General features: G+C 38.0%; 1 protein-coding gene across 5 annotated transcripts in view; it reads left to right on the top strand.

The window, feature by feature from the left end:
• Positions 1-23,499, top strand: part of LOC136871580 (S1 RNA-binding domain-containing protein 1) — a 168,722-nt gene that overhangs the window by 105,403 nt on the left and 39,820 nt on the right. For all 5 annotated transcript variants that reach the window (XM_068227151.1, XM_068227148.1, XM_068227149.1 and 2 more), the window contains 2 exons: positions 11,946-12,126; positions 18,243-18,386. In XM_068227151.1, the coding sequence (XP_068083252.1) occupies positions 11,946-12,126; positions 18,243-18,386 (325 nt within the window). The remainder of the gene's footprint in view (positions 1-11,945; positions 12,127-18,242; positions 18,387-23,499) is intronic.

Below are 23,499 nucleotides of genomic sequence, written 5' to 3'. Positions count from 1 at the left end.
ACCGGTCGTAAAAGGCAACTAAAAGGGGCGAGCAAGGGATGATGACGTTAGAACCATGAGATTACATGTGATTAGCACCATTATGTGTGGAGTACCATGGGTCAACGTTATTTGCAACTAGTGCCACCTTGCGAGGAAAACCATGGGTTTACGTTACACGGGAATAGTACCATTGGTTCTCCCCTCAAAGGTGGAGACAACAATAGTTTCTTGAGGTTCTGAACAAAAACTTCAACAGCAGCATGAGCAGCATCCTGGGTTAGTTGACTCCGTACTTGGCGTATTAATAATGGCTGTACTGAAACAGGATATTCAATACAGAAATTGACCTTTGTGACATTGTACCTGTTTAGCTCCTGAGGGAGCACTAGTTTTGTGCTTTGCCTCAAAGCTCTGTAAGAAAATAATCAGAGCACTTTGGAAAACTTTGCTGAGGGAGCTTTAGTTTCAAACTGTGGCACGTAATGTTGGGAGTGTGCCGGTGCAGTGGATCCTGTCAACAGGGACGTTGTCTATGAGATAAGTAAAGGCCTCTGCATGTACGGTCTTTTCAAGTACTAAATGGACAGAGGAGTAGTAGTTCACATAGTGCCACTAGATGTCAGGCTATCCCTCCATTGAGGCCATGGCCACTTCCTTCCCATTCCTTTACTATCCCATTATCACCATAAGATTTATCTAGATTATTCTAATAGTTTTATAACTGCAGTCAGGTACTTTTAACTATGGACACAATATAGTTCTGTCTGCAAATTATGTGTTTTCTCTGGTAATAATGTGTCAGAAGGATCTAAAGAAAGCAAAAACTCTCTAATTTTGTCAATATTCTTACACAACATAGCAGCACACTCAATTCACGATCCCCAGCGAGTAATGACAGGGAAATTTGGAAGGGGAAGGCCAGTGGTTTTCCTGTAGGCAACAACACAACTCGGAGCTTTCAGTAGAATCTTCTTCAGGGCAGAGATGAATTGATTTGCGATGTCGTATTCGTTCCTTATGGATTCGCAAACCCTGTGAAGGGCATAAACCAAGCATGTCACATGCTTCAACTTCGGAAATAAAGGTTTCAATTAGTTAACAGCTGAAACCATGTATGGAGCTTGGTCCGTAACCAGAAGTTGTTTTTCAAACTCTATACCAGTAGGCCAGAGTTTTTGGCAGAAGCCCATAATTGATTGCATTACTGTACTGGCATTGGCTTTCTGCAGCTCGTACATTTTTAAGAACATGGGCTTAACTTTCTTCTCTGCTAAGGGAAAAACTAAAATGTTGAAAACATACTGTTCCATTGAGTCTATGGTTTCATCCACATTGATTCCCACATCGCAATCAGACATTTTCTCCTTGATTCTTTGTATGGTTTCTTGGTAAACAGGCCCCATGTAGTTTTTTCTTAAAGTACTCTCATCGGGCATTGACATCTGTGTGTATTTTTCAAGAAATCCCTTGAAGGCTGGATGGTTCACCTTATTGAGTGGAATTTCTGCTCATGTAAGAGTTGCACACAAATCAATGTTTAATTCCTTTATATTTTGGGTTTTTGAAGAACTCTGTTGAAACACATTTCATTATAGAGGTTGCCACGATTTGTTTGCTTGAAGTGTTTTATTCATTTGATGCTTAGAGCTGGAAATGTGTTTGTTAATGTGATCTCGCTGGTATTTTTCATGTAACAAAATTCTTGAATCACAAATAGTACATCGCATAACAGTTCCATCAGTGTCTATGAAATCTTGTTTGAATTCCTGAGTCTGAGCAGTAAGTCGGGCACTGGACACCTTTGGCATGGTAATATTGGTACACTTGTTTAGTAATGTAAAAACCGTGCTAACACCAGTTCACTTGCTAACTCAGTGCGACTACAACACAACTCACTCTTGCGCTCACTCGCTCACTTTCTGTCCCTGCTCTCTTATAACACCGCGACAGTTACCAGAATGTTGTCATTCATGCTGGAACTGCAGTCTCAGCGATTTCTAGTAGCTTTCGAGCAGAACCCAGTCTGAATTTTCGGAACTACGCAGGTGCGGTTGCTGACATCTCTGTGTCACCAGCCTCCACCTTCATGCGAACAGATGACGTCTCTCACAGTAACAAACTGACATTCACAAACAGCAGGCTACTGGTTCAGGTGGGGTAGAATCACTCATTGTCAATTGCATTATTGAGGGGTACATTATAGCGGTAAAATAAGAGAAAGAGGTTTTGTTGAACACACAATTATTTTCCATTGTTGCATGTGTGCTTTCAACTCGTGCGTGGTGTTTACTGAAAGAGATAGGCTTACTATTCACATGTACACAGCAAGCTGAGGAGACATTAATTGAAAGTTAAATATTTAATATTGATTAGAAATCTTACGGAATAAATTGGAATTAAACTTAAAAGAAAAAAGGGGGCAAAAGGGGGATTTTGGGGGAAGAAGGGATAAAGGTCCAAAAAAAAGGGAAAAAGGTGCATGAAAAATGCCTCTTTTTGGAACTAGAAAGAAAATTTCACACCGTGATATCTTTTTGAAAGGCTTTAATTTACCCTAACAAATAACCCTGATTTATTATCGTAATTGCACCAGAAAATGACGTATCAGAAAATTACTGGAAAACGAAGCCATTAAATGCTCATTAATGAACCCCTATTTACTGTAATTTCCAAAACAATTAAAATATTATAGTGATGATAATAATAACAACATTAATAATAAAGCGAAAAGTACAATTCCAAGTAGCCAGTGACATCAATCGGAGCACAACATAACAGAAAGTTACCGACAGACTAGCCAGCTAGACTCACGCTAACGACATAGATTACACCAATTGAATTAATAAAAATAAGTTAAATTATTAATTTGACCACCTAATCTATACAATAAATCTTGTCTTTGTTGAATTACATAGACAAGTTAATTAAAATGTTACATGTTTTGCCTTACATACAGGCATCATCAGCCATGGGTCTAACCTTGAAATAAAATCAGGCACCTGATTTACATATAAATAAAATAAAACTAATTTATAGAAAACCTTGAAGAGACTTGAGAAAAAATTAACATATGGTAAAGACTGGTACAATGTTGGTTTAAAAGATATTGCTATGAGTGAGAAGTTGACAAATGGTGAAAGTATTTGCAATATTGACATTGTAAGACTACTATTGTAAGTAAAATGAACGAAGCAACATTTTGTTATAGACACATGGTAAAATTGCTATAAAATGATGTTGACCAACTAATGGTTAGTATTAGATAATGACGAGAATGACGATCAAAATCGTACTTTTTAAAACATAATGTTGAATAAAATAATGTTGAAAGATGGTCAAGTGACCTGTGATTATTTGTTTACGTAAGATAAAAGTCAAAAGTCAATAGCATATGGTGTTGGTTCACTTTGATGAAGAAGTACGAGGTTGTAGTTGAAGGTTAATAGCGATGTTTATATTGGACCTCTATGGACCATCTCATTTGATACAATACTATAACTTTGTTAAGAATATGGGTTTATTGAATGCTGGTCGAAAAGGCAATGTGACAGTTGAATGTAGTAACATGTTGAATGTTGGATCAGAAATAGAATATGTAAAAGGAAACCAGAAGTGTGGTGTTAATTGTATGAAAAAATCATAATAAACTTTTTTAGGTGGAAATCATGTACACTTACCATTTGACAATGTTGAGGGTAACTTGTTATGTTATGAGATAAAAGCTATTCACGACTGTCGAGCTCTTACTACGAGTGTTATAGCTGTAGGTTTGTATTGAAGGGTGATCTGTTTGCGAAGGCGTGACTATGGGCTTGTTTGTAGTACTTGGAGAGGGGCTACTATTGGTGGGGGAGAAAGAGGAAAGTGTATTGCTACGCGTATTGTAGTGGTGGGATGCCGTTGGAGGGAGCGATATTAGAGTGGGTGTGGCTATGGGTCTATTGGTTGTATTTGAATGGGAGGTATTAGCGGTGTGGGGAAGGGAGGGGAGTGTGTTAGTTATAGAGGATGTGGGAGTGCTTATTAATTTAAGGTTCAAAATTTTTAAGAATTTATTGGTGAGGGGAATTGATTCTTGTAATAATAATAAAATCTGTTCGTACAAGGGGCTTTTTTTTAATCAATGATATTGTTTAAATTCTTATCTTTGTTAAATTTCTGGTCGAGGAATATGAACAAATTTTCATATTCTGTCATGGGTTTACTTTTTTCGATTCTTTTCAGGATATGAAGGTCCTGTTCTATTGTAGTCAATTTATGCCCTGTGTCCCTCATGTGGTTGGCCATTGCAGAGAATTTATTATGTCTTTGTACATTGAAATGTTCGGCATATCTGGTTGAAAAGCTGCGGCCAGTTTGGCCAACATAAGAAAAATTACATTTAGAGCATTTTAATCTGTATATACCTGATCCAGAGTAGTGATTTTCTGTGACGTTAATAGAGGTATGATTAAAGAATAAGTTACAATTAGTGTTTTTTGTTGTATAAGCTATTTTTACATCGTGCTTCATTAAGGAATTGGTTATCGGATGAATACTATGGTTAGTGAACGTGAATTTAGCGTATTTTGGTTTGACGGGTTTTAATGGAGTTGAATTTGTTGCTAGTTTTAATTTGGTTTTATTGATGATTTTATTAATTGTATCTGTATTAAATCCATTGAATTGAGCTATTTCTGTAATGAATTGTAATTCTTTTTTAAATTACTAGGAGACATAGGGATTTTTAATGCCCTATATATTTAATAATATAAACACATTGTGTACAAGGTATTAATTAAATAAACGAAATTAGCATCATTTGCATAGTGTGGAAATGATATGATAGGTGTTGCATGGTCCTCCACATATGGTGCACTGACATCTGTCGGTGGGGCTATGGTATCCCTTGGTCGAACATATTCGGTGATGTAGTCCGTGGGCTGCCACTCTCGTATATAAATGGCGCAGTTGGTAGTTGGCCTTTTTCCATTCGTTGCTTGTCATCGCTGGGGTGGTGAGGAGTCCGGGATTGATGACCCTCGCTTTCTGTCGCCTGTCTTCTAGGAATCTGGTGCTTTGTGGTGTTGGTATCAGATTATGAGCTTTCATCACATCTTCTATAAAGAAGGTTGTGTCTGCCAGGATATACATTATTCTGTTTTGCGTGTATTTTGAGACACAGAGCATTCTTTTCAGGTAGGCTGTTTCAATTCCCTCTAATCGCTTCATATTTGAGTATGTGAGGTGGTTCCATATAAGCTGTGTGCCGTATGAGGCAGTGGGAGCAATCTTTATGTCGAATAGTCTCAGGGCTGTTGTGACGAATAGTAGACTCAGTTTCTTTATCTCGAAAGTCGCCTTTATTGCTCTTACAGTTCTGTCTTCAATGTGCTTGGAAAAGGCATGTCCTGTCACTTGCAGTGTGAGTCCTAGGTACTTGTAGCATTAGGCTATTTCTAGTACTTCTTCCCCGCAAGTGAATCTATCAGTGTTCGCCAAATTTCCTCCTTTTCTGAATTTCATTAGTTTTGTCTTTTTCCTACTTATAACTAGGTCATTTTCTTGGGACCACTCTTCCAATTTGTTTATGGCTTCTTGCAGGGGCTCTCTTCTTTCTGAGAGCAGGATCATGTCATCAGCGTACAACCACATCCTCACTTCTTTTGTTTGTATCCTTTGTATCACATCATGCGGGGTAAGTACGTTAATCATAATGGGGCTTATAGGATCTCCCTGGAGTACTCCATTTGTTTGCTGGATTCCTTTGGATTGGATTAGGCCTTCGTGGCTTCTGATTTTATTTTCTCGGAGGATGCTTGCTATGAACTTAAAGATCTGACTTTCTTCATCTAACACAGGCTTTAGTATTTCCAGTATTCTATCCCTGTTTACCCCGTCAAAAGCTTGTTTGTAATCAACGAATGCTGCATCTACATGGCCTTTGGGTTTAGCCAGGGCTTCGCTTATGGATTGGAGTACATGTCCCACCGCTTGTATAGTTGATCTTCCGGGAGTAAAGCTGCAATGTTCCCGAGGTATAACTGCCATAATGTTGTCATGGATCTTTTTAAGTAAGATGTTGTTCATTATCTTGAATGGTCCACATTCCAGGGCTATCCCTCTGTAGGATTCTGGGGTGTTCTGTGGTCCTTTCCTTTTGTAGATCACCTTGACCGTCTATTCTCTCTATACTGCCAGGGTGTTCATGATTTCTAGGCACTTGTTGTATAGGGCTGTCCATATCTTAATGGTATATATCATTGATCCTTTCATCAGCTCGTTCGAGATATTGTCTGGGCCAGCTGCCTTTCGAGGTTTGCTCTTTTCAATTGCTTGCTAAACTTCGTCTTCTGTTATTCTTTCTTCTTCCGTTAGCGGGGTACTTCCTTTGGCATGGTACTGCATTTTCTTCTTCTGAAGTATATTTGCGAAGTGGTTTTCCCATATTGTCATTGAGATACTTGGGGTCACCTTGGTTCCGGGCTCTAGGACTTTGTAGGGTTTTGCTTCTGCTTCTCGTATTAATTCTTCTTCTTTGGCCTGGGTATACTGTTGTTTCTTAGCCTTCAGGAGCGAGGTATATCTCGTTCTCGCGTGTACATAGTTGAGACTTAGAGTGTCGTCGTTTGTATCTATCTTTTTCAAGTCATTCAGTTTTTCCAGGACCAGGTTCCGTGTTGTGTAGCATTCACTGTCGAACCAGGATTTGCTTTTCCTCTTTGTTGGTTTTTGGGATGCAAACTGCATCAGAGATTCAGTTAGGTTCCTCAGTGCAAGATCAATGTTGCTCCTTTCTATTGTGTTCAGTATTTCTTCCATGTTTATGTTCTGAACTAGCAGATCGGGAACTATTTTTCTTGGCGTCCATCGCTGCTCATTTTGTGTGGTTCTCTCCATCGATATTATCTGGAATTCTGCTCTTACTGGGAGATGTTTACTTATAGCTGTGCCTGCTGACTCTGTGGTGGTAGTTATAGTTTTGAGCTTTAGGTCGTTTCCGCGGTAGAATACAAGGTCTATAGTGCTCGAGCCGTTGTGAGAGATGTATGTTTTATCCTGTGCTTCGTTGCTGAGGATGAAGCCTTCCTCTTCCTGTTCAAATAGTGCCTCTGATTTGTTATTCGGTCTGTCTATTCGGCAGTTTAGATCTCCTGCCAGCAGGGTTGGAATCTCTGGGTCAGTTTCTTTCAGTGCAGTCATTACGATTTCTATCACTTCATCTGCTGAGCACTGGGGTCTTATATAGATTCCTACGACTTGAAGATTTTTTAATTGTACTATTATGGTGTTTTCTCTTGTCTCTATGGGAATTGCTTGTCCTAGTGCTGGATTGTAGTAGCACGAGACTCCACCTGATGGTCTTCCTTTTGGCCCAGCTTTGGCCAGGGCATGTGCGGCGTGGAAACCATATATGTTCCAAGGTTCTTGTAAAAGGATTTTGCAGAAAATTAGAATGTCATTACTGGATATTATGTCGTCTGGTAAAATATTCAGAAGAGATTTTAGTCCTTCCACATTCCATAATGGGATTTTGACGTCATTCTTCTTCTTTGATTGTAGGCAATTGCGAAATTGATACGGTCGGAAGATTACTCCTTTAGGCCATAATTCCTCCCTCTCAACTTCGTGTTTGATGCGTTCGTCGACTGGAAGTTTGAAGCATTTGTTTCTTCCTCTGGTATTTAATTCCATGCATTCTTTTACTTCCTTGATGCCTTTCTCTTTTAGGTGTTCCGTGATGTCTTCGGGTGTGGTCCTCTCATCTAGGCGACCCAGAAAAAGCCAGTATAGTTTCACTGCAGGCTTTAGTCTGCTTGTCTTTTCTCCTCTTTCTATTTTAGAGAGGAAGGGTGGGTGTTCTGCTCGCGACTTGCAAGTTTCTGGGTTGTCGGTCTCTTTGATTTGTTTGCCTTTGGTGTTCGTCTGTCTTAATATTTTGTAGGTCTTCTGCTTCCTTGGGGTTTCCGGTTATGGGGTTGTTGCCGGTTCTATTTGTCTCTGCATTTCCTTCTAGAGACTGTCGTTCTCTGCGCCTTCTCCCTTGTTTTATGGCAAAGCCTTCGTTGTTCTCGTCTCTCCCAATGCTGCTCTCTTCGAGTTGCGTGGCAACTTCTAACTCTATTTTCGTGGACCGTTGGCGGGGGGGGTTCTATATCCTGCTGCATTGCATTTAATTTCATCTTTAATCAGCTTTCTGATTTTGTTTGAGAGGTTTTCTATCATAATTTGTATCTAGTGGTTTACTTTTTCCGTGATTTGTTTTTCTATTTTTGTGTTTGTGTCTGTCTTAGGTGTTCGGCCATCATGTGCCTCTAGGCTCCGTCTGTCAGTGGGGTCTTTGGTCTGTTTTGTTTTGTCCAGTTGGCCTGCAGATGTATTTGGTCGCTGGTTACTGCCAATATCTACGCATATTTCAGCTGGTCGGTCTGTAGGTGTCGTCCTGCTCTGGTTTCTGTCCGCATCTTCGTGTTTTGAGTCAATAGACAGTGTTACCAGTCCAATGTGCCGGTCGTCTTCTTCTTTGTATGTATATTCTTTTTGTTTTATTCCAGCTGCTTGGCCAACAGATGTCAGTAATCGCTGGTTGTTGTCGCTGTCTTCATGTGCTTCGGCTGGTCGGCTAGTAGATGTCACTAGGCGCAGTCTGCTTCCCACCTCCTCCTGTATGGTGTCAACAGGCAGCGCTGGTTGATGGTTGCTGTTGCCTTTTTCACGTGCTTCGATCGGTTGGTCAACAGATGTCACTGTGCGCACGCTGCTTCTCGTCTCATTATCCCTTGTGCCAGCAGATGGCGCCACTTGTACCATGAGGCAGCTGTCTCTTCCTTGGAGCGCATGATCTGTTTTCCTTTCCCTAACCTCATTTTGTGCTATATCACCAATTCCGATCTTATCATCTAGAGACCTTTTTACTTCTTTAAAACAGTTTCTGATGACACTCAACGCTTTCTGGATGTCTTCTTTTGATTCTCTTTTCAGGTAACCTCCTGTTTCCGCAATATTTGCCAGTGTTCTGAGAGCACATTCTAACCGTTCTTGTAACGTGTCCACCATATTATCCTTATATATTAGACTGTGATAAGTGGCTTTTTTATGTGAGTTGGGATGTAGGGAATCATTTTTTATGGTTGTTGGAGAAAAGGTGGGTTTTCTGTATATTTGGAAGTCGAACTTGTTTAATACTCGTGTGATTTTGATGTCTAGGAAATTTAAAGAGCTATTGATCTCATCTTCTATAGTGAATTTAATGTTGTTATCCAAATTGTTAAGGAATGATAAAATGTTATCACTGTTGTTGATTTGTTTATTCATGATTGCTATGGTATCATCGACGTAGCGATGCCAAAGACAGAGTCGGTTGATGTTATTAATTATCTTACTGTGTTCGAGATTATCTAAGTATATATCAGCTAATATTCCAGATAAAGGGTCTCCCATCGCCAAACCTTCCTGTTTGTAAATTTTCTTATTGAAGGTGAAGTAATTGTTGTTTAAAACAAAACTAAGTAATTTTAACCATTCATCAATTTTGATTTTACTTAATGTGCTATGTTTTATGATGTTAATAGTATTATTGATAGGGATATTTGTATACATGTTGGTGATGTCGAAAAAACATAAAACATGGTTTGGTTGCAGACTGAATTTATTTAGGGAATTGCAAAGTTCGATTGAGTTTTTTATGGGGTTGGAGTTGTGGAATTTGAAATGTTCTTTTAGGAATTTGTGTAGGAATTGAGAAGTTTTATAGGAAGGACTATTCATACTATTAATTATAGGTCGAATGGGGAGCTCTTTTTTTTTTTTTTATGAGTTTTGGGTAATGAGCTTACTATAGGTAATTTTGGGTTCATTATAGTTAATTAATAGATAATCTTGATCATTTAAAATGAAAGTAGAATTTTTAAGAAGGTTCCTTAAATTGCGCTGTATTTTGTTTGTTGGATCTTTATTACTCTTATACTAGGCTATTGGTTTTGTTTGAAAAAAAGGTTTCTGTTTTATCTATGTAATCCTGTTTGTTCATTATTACTATGGTGTTGCCCTTATTTGCTTTTGTTATTACTACGTTGCTATTGTGAATTTTGGATTTCAGGTTTAGAATTTGTTTCGAGACATTGTAATTGTTGTTAGATGTTACTCATTAATCAATGTTGGAAGTTTATTTTTTACTTCATAACGTATGTGATTTTGATGAATATTGAATTTTCACGACCGCATTGTAATCGAAACAGACTTTCAACGTATTAGGTCATGTTACATACATGTAGTACGTGTTGAAGAGATGTTAAGTACAGAACAAAAATGGCCAGCCAGACACCAGTGGGATCCGAACCCACAACCTCCCGATTTTGCGTTGGTTGCTCTACCAATTGAGCTATGGTGGCCTAACCATCTTTGTTCTGTTTGAAAGGATCTGAGCCAGAGGTCTGGCACTGCTGCTAGCACACTGTAGAGTGCGTTTAAGTCGCCTGTTGTGGGGCATGTCAATGAATATTGAATTTTCACGACCGCATTGTAATCGAAACAGACTTTCAACGTATTAGGTAGTGTTACGTACATGTAGTACGTGTTGAAGAGATGTTAAGTACAGAACAACCGACGCGAAATCGCGAGGTTGTGGGTTCGGATCTCACTGGTGTCTGGCTGGCCATTTTTGTTCTGTACTTAACATCTCTTCAACACGTACTACATGTATGTAACATGACCTAATACGTTGAAAGTCTGTTTCGAGTACGTGATTTTGTTTGTCAATCAGAATTTGTTTAGCGATATTAGTTTCAGTTTCAGCGATGGTAGTGATTATGTCCTCTGCTTTTTTGTGATTAGGCCAATTATGTTTAATGCCTTTGTCTAATAGATTCATCTCTTGATTAGAGAAGGTTGTATCAGATAGGTTAATTGTAGTGGAAATGTTAGTCAAATGGGAAGGGGGCACTTTGTTGGTTGTATTTCAGTCAGATGTTTTACGTTTGTTTTCTTGTAAACAAATTAATTTATGGTTTAGGGTTTTCTGTTTCTTATCTAATATGTATTATAGTTTAAGGTCAGTTTACCTTAAAAATGAACTCCATTCAAGTGGAGATAATTTTTGAGAGATGGTCAAATGTGTCCTATATATTGTAATTGTAAATATAGTAGAGATTTCTTCTTGTATAATAGCTTGATTTCATTTTTTAACCATATGCTGTTTACTTTCTTTTGAGGGACATTAGATTTTGAATGGAGAAGACTTTTTTTTTTTTTAAAGATTTGAGAAACTTAGGTACCAACTCTAATTTCAAGCAATCTTTAAGAAACTTAATATCTCTAGAAATCTTGCCTATTTTAATTCTCAGGTTCAAATACTTGTTAGGTTTTATCATTGCCTGGTTGGCATTGATATTACATGTGATAAATATCATTATTGATCCGTATTGATGATTTTGACTGAATTAATAACAAGTTAATTTATTAATTTGACCACCTAATCAATACAATAAAACTTGTCTTTGTTGAATTACATAGACATGCTAATTAAAATGGTACATGTTTCGCCTTACATACAGGGAAAATCAGGCACTGATTTACATATAAATAAAAACTAATTTATAAAAAACCTTGAAGAGACTTGAGAAAAAGAAAATTAACATGTTAAAGACTAGTACAATGTTGGTTTAAAAGATATTGCATGTAATAGATTACACCACCTTGCACTTTTTGTTGGAGTAGCAAGGAGGGAGACTAAATACTGAAGCACTTCATTAAGATAAGTTATTAACTTTAAAGTATTAAAAGGTATTAACTGTATTTAAGCATAATTGTTGCTGCATTTTTAAATAATTTTCATCAATTAAGGAGAAGTGTGTTGATGTTCTTCAAGAACGAAACATGTCATTCTTTGTATATTTGATGTATCACAGACTGAAAAGCTTTAAAGTTACATTAGCTGAATTGACTCCTTCTTAACAAAATACTATATGTGTTGTATTTGTTTCTAGGTGTTGGCCATCAATCGTGGTGAGTCATTGAAGGTGCTTTCAGTAAAGGTGACTATTCCTGAATGGGTGTTTATCCATTTACGAGGATTTTGCCAAAATCGATGGTTCTTCCGGGGAAGGCAATATCCCGTACGTACACACATGCTTGCAGAGAGCCTCAAAGATGCTTATGAACGTTTGTGTGAGTTAAGAAAAAGTACTTTCTGATGGTCGTATATAGAACAATCTCTTGTAAACCACTGCGGGCTGATTGCAGAAACTGGATTTAGACGATGTTTATGGTTAAACATTATCTAAGTATGGCTGCCACATTGCAAAGATGTTATTTATCACTCAGACACTGTCTAAAACCAGTGTTCAACCGGCCATGTTTAAACACTGCCGAGAACACCGTTTAACCTCAAACTTTACGAGTGAATCACAATTGAGATTATGTACCAGTCCGGTAACTGTCAACTTGGCTAAAAATTCTTGGCAACCGATATATTTGATTATATTTGGGATAATTTACCTGGAATTATAGGTCATTTTGACTACGCCCATATCAGAATAACATGTCCCGATCGTCAGAGGGCTGTCACATACATCAGCCGGGAGGGATTCAGTTATTATATTTACTGCCAAATAAGCACGCGTAATAGTGACACTAAAAAGACGGTTGCATTTGTGTTTTTTCCTGGGTAATCATCTCTCTAATTCAGGTAAGTTTTTGGCAACTATGATATAGGAAAAGGCAAGGACTGGAAGGAAGAGTTGTGGTCATAGTAACAGCCCCAGTATTTGCCTGATGTATACATGGAGAAACTATCTTCAGGGCTGCCGATCGTGCATTTCAAATGTATGATCTCCAGAATGCAAGCTACATCTATATGGCCCGTACGACTCATTCGGTTACACAGTAATGTAGTTTCATCTTCCCTTCGCTCAAGCTATTTAGATTACACTCACCGTAACAAAACTATAATCAAAGCTAAACTTCCTCGTACAGTGGCGTGTCACTGTAGTGTTGATAATATTATGAGATTTATTTCCGCTGAAAGTGACATTCTTATCTGTGGACAAGTCATACTCGTGCTTAGCCATATTTGAGTAATGTGTAGGAAGACGACAGCTGACTAACGTTTGGCGCATGCACCATTGGTTGTGTCAAGCAAAGATTTGCACAGAAGATACTTCTATTTCCATTTTTGAACCAATATTTAAACCTTAAATGACGTCCACCTAAACATTGGCTGAACATTGTTCGTGCAATGGAAGATTGTGCTCGACTGAGACGTCGTTTAGGTAGACATTGTCTAATGCTTAAAACTAGTCATTGTTTCTGCAATCGGCCCTGTATATTTGAACCTTATGTTTGTTATTATTAAAACAATAATGCACATAGTATTACAATATATTAAGGTTGACATGTTTCTTGATGTGCAGTACTTTGTCAATGATAATGATTTTAAAGGACCTTTTATGGAGTGATATCTACCTTTTCTTTCATTAAGCTGAACCTCTGTTGTTATTGCCTTGTTATCTTCACTGACACATATGTTTGGGGAATGGAGTATGAATGGTCTTCAAAAGATTAAAGAAGCTCAAAATTGCATGGAAAACAATGTGAAATGTTTTTCCCTGTTAACAAAATTTATCACTTATTTACAAAGTTCAAGAACTAGAAACAATATACAGATTTTTTTTTTCTTCAGAGAAAGTAAGTCTACTCAGAAGCAGGAGGTTTCTCTTTAATTAGATAAGAAAGGAAAGCTAAACTTAGACAAAGAGAAATTTCTTTGTTACATTGTGAAGTACTTCTTGGAACCCGGTATTCCATTGGTAAAGCTGAATGAAGAAATGTAAAAGATGCTGGACATATTAACAAATACATGCTTCATTTTTCAGATTGACATAATGTAGGAATCATTTCCATAATCCTTTTGACTTTCCTCTGTAAGTTAAATCGTAAGTATTTATTCATAAATGTTAAGGTGATTTATCATCATCTGTTTTAAGACAAGAGTCTAGCTCCTGAGGGAGCAATGGTTCTGTGTTTCGCTGCATAGTGCTGTAAGAAAAATAATCTGTACACTTAGGAAAACTTTGAGTTTGTTGCTGTGTAGCACAGTAGGAAGGTAAATGTAATTCTCCAAGCACAAGATGACACATAATAACCATGATAATAAGATTAAGACTCAATCATGCCTGTACTCCTGAACATTTATTTATAATAAAGGTGATCGAATTGAATATCTGTGAATGTGATAAAGAGGTTGGTGTAACCGGCATTTTTTTTTTTTCAATGTGAGAAATTCAATCAGCAACAGAACAAATTTATTCAGAAATGAATGAAATAGGGTTTTCCACTGCCCTTGAATATATTGTACCAGGAAAAGTTCGTGGGTTTAGGGCATGAGAAGGATCTCAGGTAGTGGAATTTGATTTTGGAGCCGATACAGAGCAGGATAGATTCGCAGGGCAAATAATAGATGGTTATACTTTTTCCAAATAATTTATTAATAATGTTGAATGATTTATCACCCTGCAATATTAATATAGGACTCAGATCTTTCATTGAAATCAAAATTTTAAATGTAAATCTTCTTGAATTCAGTTCGAGAAAAATAAATATCACTGATCCTACAGTCTTTCTAACTTTTGTGAAAACACAAAGTGTCAGTTCTTCACCTAAAGTCTTTCTAAGTATTAATTCATGAAATGAACACACACTTATAATTGAAAATTGTAATAAGAATTTAAATTTCTGTTGAAAGTTTCTTAATTTGTTAGCCTTGAAATATAGAACACTTGAAAACTCTAGAGTTCTTCTATGTAATATGAATATTAAATTTTGAAAAATAAATTCATCATTAAAGATGAACTTTTGAGAAATGATGAAAAACTACGAAATATTGTTCACACGCAGCACTGAGAAAATCACTGTTCAAGATTGATAAGAAAAAGTCAGTCAGTTTGTGATTACTCACTTAGTAAAGAAAATTTGGCTTACAAGTGTTGATGTGGAGAATGGGAGTCTGGAACATTCCGCGGAGTGCGGACGGAGACTCGAACTCGATGTTCCACGAAGAAACCATGTTGACGTCCCTCGATGGGTACCATAGATGAGATGGTGTTTGAGGTAGCTGGATCTTGTAGAATTTCACCAAGATTTCTGCTGCTCGTGGAGGTGATTTTAGCACATGGAAAGTTCAGTTGGCGCGAGTAGTAATTACAGATGCTATCATTCACTGTCAAACACAGTTCAGTTCGTATTTTAATTTTATGACGTTAAATGAATAATTACAGTCCTTGCTGCATAAAACACTATTTAAAATCGTCACTGAGAACGTCCATAAATACACAGTTCAAACACTTGAAAAAGCAACGTGTAATAATTCTCATCACAGTCTCTGATCACAGTCTTTGAATCACTATCCTAGCAGATAACACTGATTTTCTGGTAGTGATAATATTATATTACCTTAGAAAAAGTTCTTAATATTCACCAAGTTTATCACTGGAGTAAGTCGTGTCCTAGTATGGCACGAACACTACGTAAATAAAGAGACACAGTTCAAGGGTGTACTGTATTAGAAGAAATGAGTCCTAGAATAGTTAGAGTTATTGTACACGACAATTTCTGTTTATTGTAGTAGTTCAATATTATGTGAAATTAACTAAGTCCACACGTCATGTTCTAGTCTGTGAATATAAAATATTTGACTTCGTATTTCAGTGATTTCACACGTGTTATATTTCGAAATGTCTGTGAATTATATTGTAGTCGCGGCACGATAGACTAAATACGGTGCAACGTCTTTTACAAGTGCGACGGCGATTGATTATCCCATAATTTCGTCTCCGCGAAACGCGACGGAAAGTACTATCTCCGAGACTGCACTGACAGACTGTACGAGGGTCAGTCTCCCCTCTCTCTCACACACACACACATACTGCACTGCACTGCTTGTCAGCCTTGACATAGTGGCATATATATCTGCGCCGGGAGGGTGGCGTTCTGAATCATGTGTCCGAGAGTGCTCAATCTTCTTAAACTTTATATTGTTATAACTCAAAAACTACTGGACAGATTGGTTTGAAATTTACAGGATTTTATTTTTACGATGTCTGCTACAATTTAGCGTTGGTCCTGTTCAAATCGGTTAAAGCGTTAAAAAGTTCACAAAAGAAAAATTCTTTCGAGAAATGTCTCTAGGGGAGGCAAGTTTCAAGCGGTAGGTGACGTCACTTGACCTCGCCTGGCTCGCTCGTGGAGTCTGGTACGTACTGGAATGTTCCTTCTCTCAGCTGTTCGCATGTCGGGCGGAAATTGTATGCTGAAATAAAGTTTTTTTAGTTGATATGTGCCAGGGCCTAGGCCTTCCTGGTACAATATCTTACCTGTTATATAATCCTACAGTTCAACTGACAGTCAGTGATTCATTTCCTTCAAGAAAGCAAACTAACAGCATAAATTTATTAATATAACTGACAACCTACTTTATTTATTAATATAACTGACAACCTACTTTATATGTGATTCGGTCTTGTCTGGTTGGTAGTTAAATGGCGTGATAAATCACACTGGTGAGAAGATAGTAGTACCCTGTATCCCCCTGTATTTTTATTCTACTGTTTTACTAAATATCCCATAAACAAGAATCGACTTTCATAGATATGTACTTTAAATAGCATAACGAGATATTCAGTATGGCTCTTAATATAAGAATTGTAAACATCAAAGAGGTTCAGTGGCTGGCTGGAGGCTATATATACAGAGTCCAATAACAATCGAGGAGGAGGAGAAGAAGAAGAAGAAGAAGAAGAAGTAATTATTCGAGGGAGCAATGTGGTTAGGGGCGTGTATCTGTGAGTTTGCATTCAGGAATTAGAACCCTACTGTCGGCAGCCCTGAAGATGGTTTTCCATGGTTTCCCATTTTACACCAGGCAAATGCTGGGGCTGTATCTTAATAAAGGCCACAGTCAGTTCCTTCCCATTCCTAGCCCTTTTCTATCCCATCATTGCCATAAGACCTATCTTTGTCGGTGCGACGTAAAGCCAATTGTAAATATATACACTATGGAGAATTTTCATTTCTACTAACACGCAAACTTTCCAGTCGCACTGATCTGACTCGTATGAGCTCTTCTTGAATTAATGTGTGATCCATTTATTCTTCTTTATTAAACGTCATAGAAATATCACATTTCTACTCAAAACACAACTTTTTATCTTTCTAATATGCTTTTATGGGGAATCCGAGACTTTGGAGAGAACCGAGGCTTCATTTGTACAGCAACGCAAGCATTCCGAGTCGCCTGTATCTTCGAAGAATCCAGTGAAATGGTGGTAATGATGATGTTGATATAAAGATGATGAAAAAAAATTTGCTTTTGTGTGCAAGTTGTTCTCTTAATGCCACTTGGAATTGTGTTGAGGAATGGAGGGATAGCCTGACATCTAGTGGCACTATGTGAACTACTACTCCTCTGTCCATTTAGTACTTGAAAAGACCGTGCATGCAGAGGCCTTTACTTATCTCATAGACAACGTCCCTGTTCACAGGATCCACTGCACTGGCACACTCCCAACATTACGTGCCACAGTTTGAAACTAAAGCTCCCTCAGCAAAGTTTTCCAAAGTGCTCTGATTATTTTCTTACAGAGCTTTGTGGCAAAGCACGAAACTAGTGCGCCCTCAGGAGCTAAACTCTTGTGTTAAGAACCTGTCACAGTGTATTCATGAACTGGTCTAATCCTTTATACATCCATCTACTTAATCAACTGTATTATACAAACCGATCCCCGTTGACTTAAGATTTTTCATGCAAAAAGAGTATAGTATATACTGGTATACTGGTGTACTTTTCCAGTTTTAAGTCATGGTATGCTGTACGCCATCTGTGTTTAGTTACGTAAGTTCAAGAGCTGATGTTAATTGTAGATCAATCGATCACAGACTTGTTTGTAGTAGTATACCATTTGTAGTAGCTGCTGGTTTGCTCTTAATTGTTTTACGTTCGAGATGGTGCAGATTTTTCCTATCGTGAAGGACGCACCGTAGACTTTTGTTATAAAAATTGGAAAAATAAATCCATTTATTACGTGGATAAATACAGTATTGTCATTTTAGCTGGGCTTTATTTTCAAGCCTTTATTTGTTATTGCCTAGATCGCTCTTTGTGGACTTGCTTGCAAGGAACAGATAGTGTGTGAAGTAGAAAATGTAAGGTATGGCTTGAATTAAAACAAGCATTGAGATAAAAGACAATGTCACAAGGGTCAATTTCTGGATTGAATATCCTGTTTCAGTACAGCCATTATTAATACGCCAAGTACGGAGTCAACTAACCCAGGATGCTGCTCATGCTGCTGTTGAAGTTTTTGCTCAGAACCTCAAGAAACTATTGTTGTCTCCACCTATGAGGGGAAAACCAATATTGGGCATTGATCCTGGTGAGTGTAAGAGAATGTATGTATTAAGGTGCCCGTGATTTTTGAAGGTCTATATGTTGGTGGGAATTCATCGTAGATTCTAGTACGGCTCCATGGCTTAAGGGTTAGCGTGCTGGCCTTTGGTCACAGGGGTCCCGGCTTCGATTCCTGGCAGGGTCGGGAATTCTAACCATAATTGGTTAATTTTGCTGCCAAGGGGGCTGGGTGTTTGTGTCGTCTTCATCATCATTTCATCCTCATCACGACACGCAGGTCGTCTACGGGAGTCAGTTCAGCCAAACATATCCTCGGACACTCCGGGCACTAAAAACCATACGCATTGCATTCCATCGTAGATTCTAAAAAGTAAGATCTCTCTCCTAACTAATAGAAAATGTGTAATTTCTCATTTGGATGTTGAATGTTCTACTCTTAATATGTCATGTACCAGTTAGCTCCCTCTGTGGATTCATGGTAGAGTGTCGGCCTCCATATCCCAAGATAGCGGACTCAAACCCGGCTGAGGTAGTCAGATTTTTGAAGGGCAGGAAAAAAGTCCTTTCAGGACTCCATATTGTATCATATCAGTATGTAAAAGATCTCTGGTGACACATTTGAGTTCACCCAACAAAATTAATTAAAACTCAGTCTTAGATGCCCAAGAGAGATTCGGTTTACTCTGCCATGTAGTAGGCATGGCATAAAAAGGAGCATCAAAATTGACAAGAAAGCGGCCATATGGCGTCAAATTAAAATGCTTGCACACTGTAGCTGAGGCTATACAATGATGATGATGATGATGATGATGATGATGATGATGATGATGATGATGATGATGATTGTTGTTGTTCTTTGTCTCCCTTGTTGTATTTAGTCACTGAACTGTGATTACAATAATAAACTTACAATAGCAACTTCACAAACTACATAAATCTTCATTATAGTCTGTTATGCCTTTCAGCATTCAGTCTGCAAGCCTCTGTGTATTGACTGACTGCTGGCACAATCCTGTATTTGTAACTAGTTCTGTGGTCTCGTTTCGTTCTATACCTCTTATTTTTAAATCGTTGGAAACTGAGTCTAACCATCGTTGTCCTGGCCTCCCTCTACTTCTCTGACCCTCCATAACAGAGTCCATTATTCTTCTAGGTAACCTGTCCTTCTCCATTCGCCTCACATGACCTCACCACCAAAGTCGGTTTATGCATACATCTTCATCCGTCAAGTTCCTTCCTAACTTATCCTTTATCTCCTCATTCCAAATACCCTCTTGCCATTGTTCTCACCTGTTTATACAAGCAATCATCCTTGCTACTTTCATGCCTGTTACTTCTAGCTTATGAATAAGATACCTTAAGTTCATCCAGCTGTCACTCCCACAAAGCAAAGTTGGTCTGAAAACAGACCGATGTAAAGATAGTTTCGTCCGGGAGCTAACTTTCTTCTTACAGAATACTGTTGATCGTAACTGCAAGCTCACTGCATTAGTTTTAGTACACATTGATTCATTCTCACTATATTATTATCCTGGGAGAACACACATCCTAAATACTTGAAATGATCTACCTGTTCTAGCTTTGCATATCCAATCTGAAATTGAGTTCTCTTAGATTTCTTACCTACTAACATCAGTTTCATCTTGGAAAAGCTAATTTTCATACCATTGCATCTAATTTCAAGTTCCCAAACTGTGGACTTTTGGCACAATCTGCCATTAAGACGAAGTCGTCAACATGGGCTAGATGGCTTACTACATTTCCACTTACCTGAATCCCTCCCTACCACTTTATACCTTTCAGTAGATGATCCATAAAACTAAGAACAACAAAAGTGAAAGAGTACAGCCTTGTCTGAGCCCTGTAAGTCCCTTGAACCAAGAACTCATTCTACCATCAATTCTCACTGCAACCCAATTGCCAACATAAATGCCTTTGAATGATTTTAATAACCAATCCTTATCCTTTAGTCCCCCAGTGTGGTGAACATCTTTTCACTCAGTACCCTGTCATATGCTTTCTCTAGATCTACAAAATATAAACACAACTGTCTATTCCTCTCGTAGCACTTTCATTTACCCGGTGCACACTGAAAATCTGATCCTGACAGCCCTGTGGTCTTAAACCACACTGGTTTTCATTCAAATTCCTCTCAACCACTGATCTCGCTCTCCCTTCCAAGATGCTGGTGAATACTTGACCTGGTATCACAACTGCGAGCTCACTGCAGTAGCTTTGCTGCACCTTGATTCATCCTATATATTTGAAATTGTTGTTGCAATCCTTCCTGTGCCCTTGCTTTTAGATATGTGCAATTACTGCATTTGTCCAATCTGAAGGTACCTTATCAACACTCCAGGCTAATTTCATCCCTGCCTTCCCACTATAGGTCACTATTTCGAGTCTAATCTAACCTATTCCTGCTGTTTTATGGCAATGGAGTTTATTTACCATTCTTTCCACTTCATCAAGTGTAATTTCACCATCATTGTCCTCCTCCCCATGACCTCAGTTGTTTGCAACGTCACCAGGAAGATTTCCTTTTACGTTGAGAAGATTTTAAACACAATCCTTTCACCTGTCCAGTGATTTCCTGGGATCTATTATGAGTTCACCTGATTTACCCAAAACACAATTTATTTCCTTTCCCCCTCCCTTCCTAAGATTGTTTATTACTGTCCAGAAAGGTTTTCCTGCTGCTTGACCTAGCCTTTCCATGTTATTACCAAAATCTTCCCACAACTTTTTTGATTCAAAAACTATTTGTTTTGCTTTGTTTATTTCATTTATATACAATTTCCTGACTGATGTTTGGAGCAATTTCAGGTAGGCCTTCTTTTTACGTTCACAAGCTGCTCTCACTTCATCATTCCACCAATATACAGTATTCGCTTTTTCCCATCTTTACACGCAGCTATTTCTAGGCATTCCCTTGTTGTTTGTACTACAGCATCCCTTTTCTTCATCCATTCTCTTTTCCAGATTCTCTCTGGGTAGGGTAGTGTACCAAAGCCCTCCACCTTATTATTTACAATACAGTCCACAACAGAGCTCCTCCATCTCATTCTAGGCCGTCCCCTAGCTCTCTTTCCAGTCTCTGTATCCATCAATGGTATTCTCTCTCCTGGCATTCTCATCATGTGTCCAAACCATTTTAGCTTTGCTATATCAATCTCATCTTGAAATATACACACTTCCATGCTTCTCCTTATTTCCTCATTTCGTGTTCTATCTCGTCTTGTCTTTCCCTGTATGCTCCTCAAGAACTTCATTTCAGCATCTTGTATCATACTTTGGTTCCGCTTTGTCAACGTCCAGGCTGCTGAAGCATAGGTCAGTATAGGTTTATACTAGGACGAGTATAAAACCTTCTTGCACTTCATTGGCACATCTTTGTTCCATACAATGTCTCTCACACACTGGTAGGAACTTGCAGACTGCTGTATTCCTAAATCAATTCTCCATCCAAATTTCCATCTTGTGATATCACGCTGCCCAAATATTTAAAAGCTTTCATTACTTCAAGAGGTTCATTTCCTATTTTAATCACTTTTCAATATGCCATTGTTGTTTTATAGTCCCCACGTTTTAATACTTTCCTCTCCTCTTTAGAAATGGTAGATATAGTTTTTACTGTACCCATGGATACATGGGTTAAAATGCCCTCACGTCAGAAAAATTGTATCTAGTGTTTCCATATCCCTTTTGGATAGTTTTTATTTGTATATTCAGTAGTTTTTCATCCCTGTATGCCACAAATTCTCTTTGTATATCCTTAACCTGCTTGCTGTCCATTGTTTGGAACTTTTCTCTAACCATATCCATGTACTTCTGTGTAATTTCCTTGTCTAGTTTCCTCATCCTAGAGATTTTCTACCTTTATTCGTCTGCAGACAGATTTCACTTTCTCTGTCCTAGGCCTAAAGATACTTCGTTCACTACAGATCAGATAGTGGTCCGTATCATCAAAAAATCCCTGGAAAACCTGCACATTCCTAACAGATTTCCTGAATTCAAAGTTAGTTAAGATTTACAGTGAAACCCTGTTAGTGTGATCCTCATTATCCTTTTCCCTATTAGCATGTCATAAATTCAAAGTCCCAATTCTCATCGTATTAAATTTCTATAAAAATCGCGTCACAAATGTTTGCTATTACTGCTTAGTACGATTACATTTTTTCCTAGTCCTGAAAATATTATTTGTCATCCCTTGTGAAATTAAGGTGGTTTCCAACTCGGCTAAGAGTCATCGCCACAGTTGCGTGGTTATGGGAATAACCTTTGAATTCCTTAACTTCACATGATAATTTGCACCTTCAGGGAACAAGCCATTAGCCTCAGGAATGTTCAGTTTTGCTTGCTGGTTAGCAGCGAGATTGCTGAATAACACAGTGAGTCTATTTGTCTTGTATTTCGCATTCTTTTCAGAAGTTAGAAATTTATTTTGTGTTAAGTGGTACAGTGAAGTGCAGCAAATATTTGTTGCGTGATAGCCTATATCTGGATTAGGAACATAATCGTGTATAGTTGACTGGCGTGGTGGGTATTTGTCTTCTGATAGCCGAGTTATGGATACGGAAAAAATTGTGGAATTCCTTTCTAATGAAGACAAAAGTAAAATCCGTCAGAAAGTGGAGTAGCATCTGCATCTTCATAGATGGCGTGAATGTTGAAACTTGCACCTTCGAGTATCGACTCGATCACTTGAGTTGGTTGAAGTTTTGTCAGATTCAAAATGGCAGCCAAAATAATTCCTCACAGTTGCACATGGTCGAGTGTAACCTCCCAATTCATTGTGTAAAAGTGTGACCAGAAAATAAAGTTTAATAACCCACTGGTCCAAAATAAGAGGCTTTTACTAACAGTTGTTTTAGAAAGAGTAAGCAATAAAACTTTGATATTTTTATTGGCCCTTGTGATAATGTTTCCATATTTGTTGCCTGGTGTTTTTCACACCTTTCAGTATACCGTTGTTGTTTTATAATCCCCAGTGGAAAAGTTTTTCATATTTATTCTCTCATATTTTTCACACCTTTTAATACTTTCCTCTCATCTTTAGAAATGGTAGAGATAGTTTTCACTGTACCCGTGGATACATGGCGTAAAATGCCCTCATGTCAGAAAAATCGTATCTAGTG

The sequence above is a fragment of the Anabrus simplex genome, chromosome 4 (genome assembly GCF_040414725.1).
Source record: "Anabrus simplex isolate iqAnaSimp1 chromosome 4, ASM4041472v1, whole genome shotgun sequence".
In the NCBI taxonomy this organism is placed as follows: domain Eukaryota; kingdom Metazoa; phylum Arthropoda; class Insecta; order Orthoptera; family Tettigoniidae; genus Anabrus; species Anabrus simplex.
Note: the sequence above shows the minus strand (reverse complement) of the source record. Positions and strands in the feature narration are given on the sequence as shown.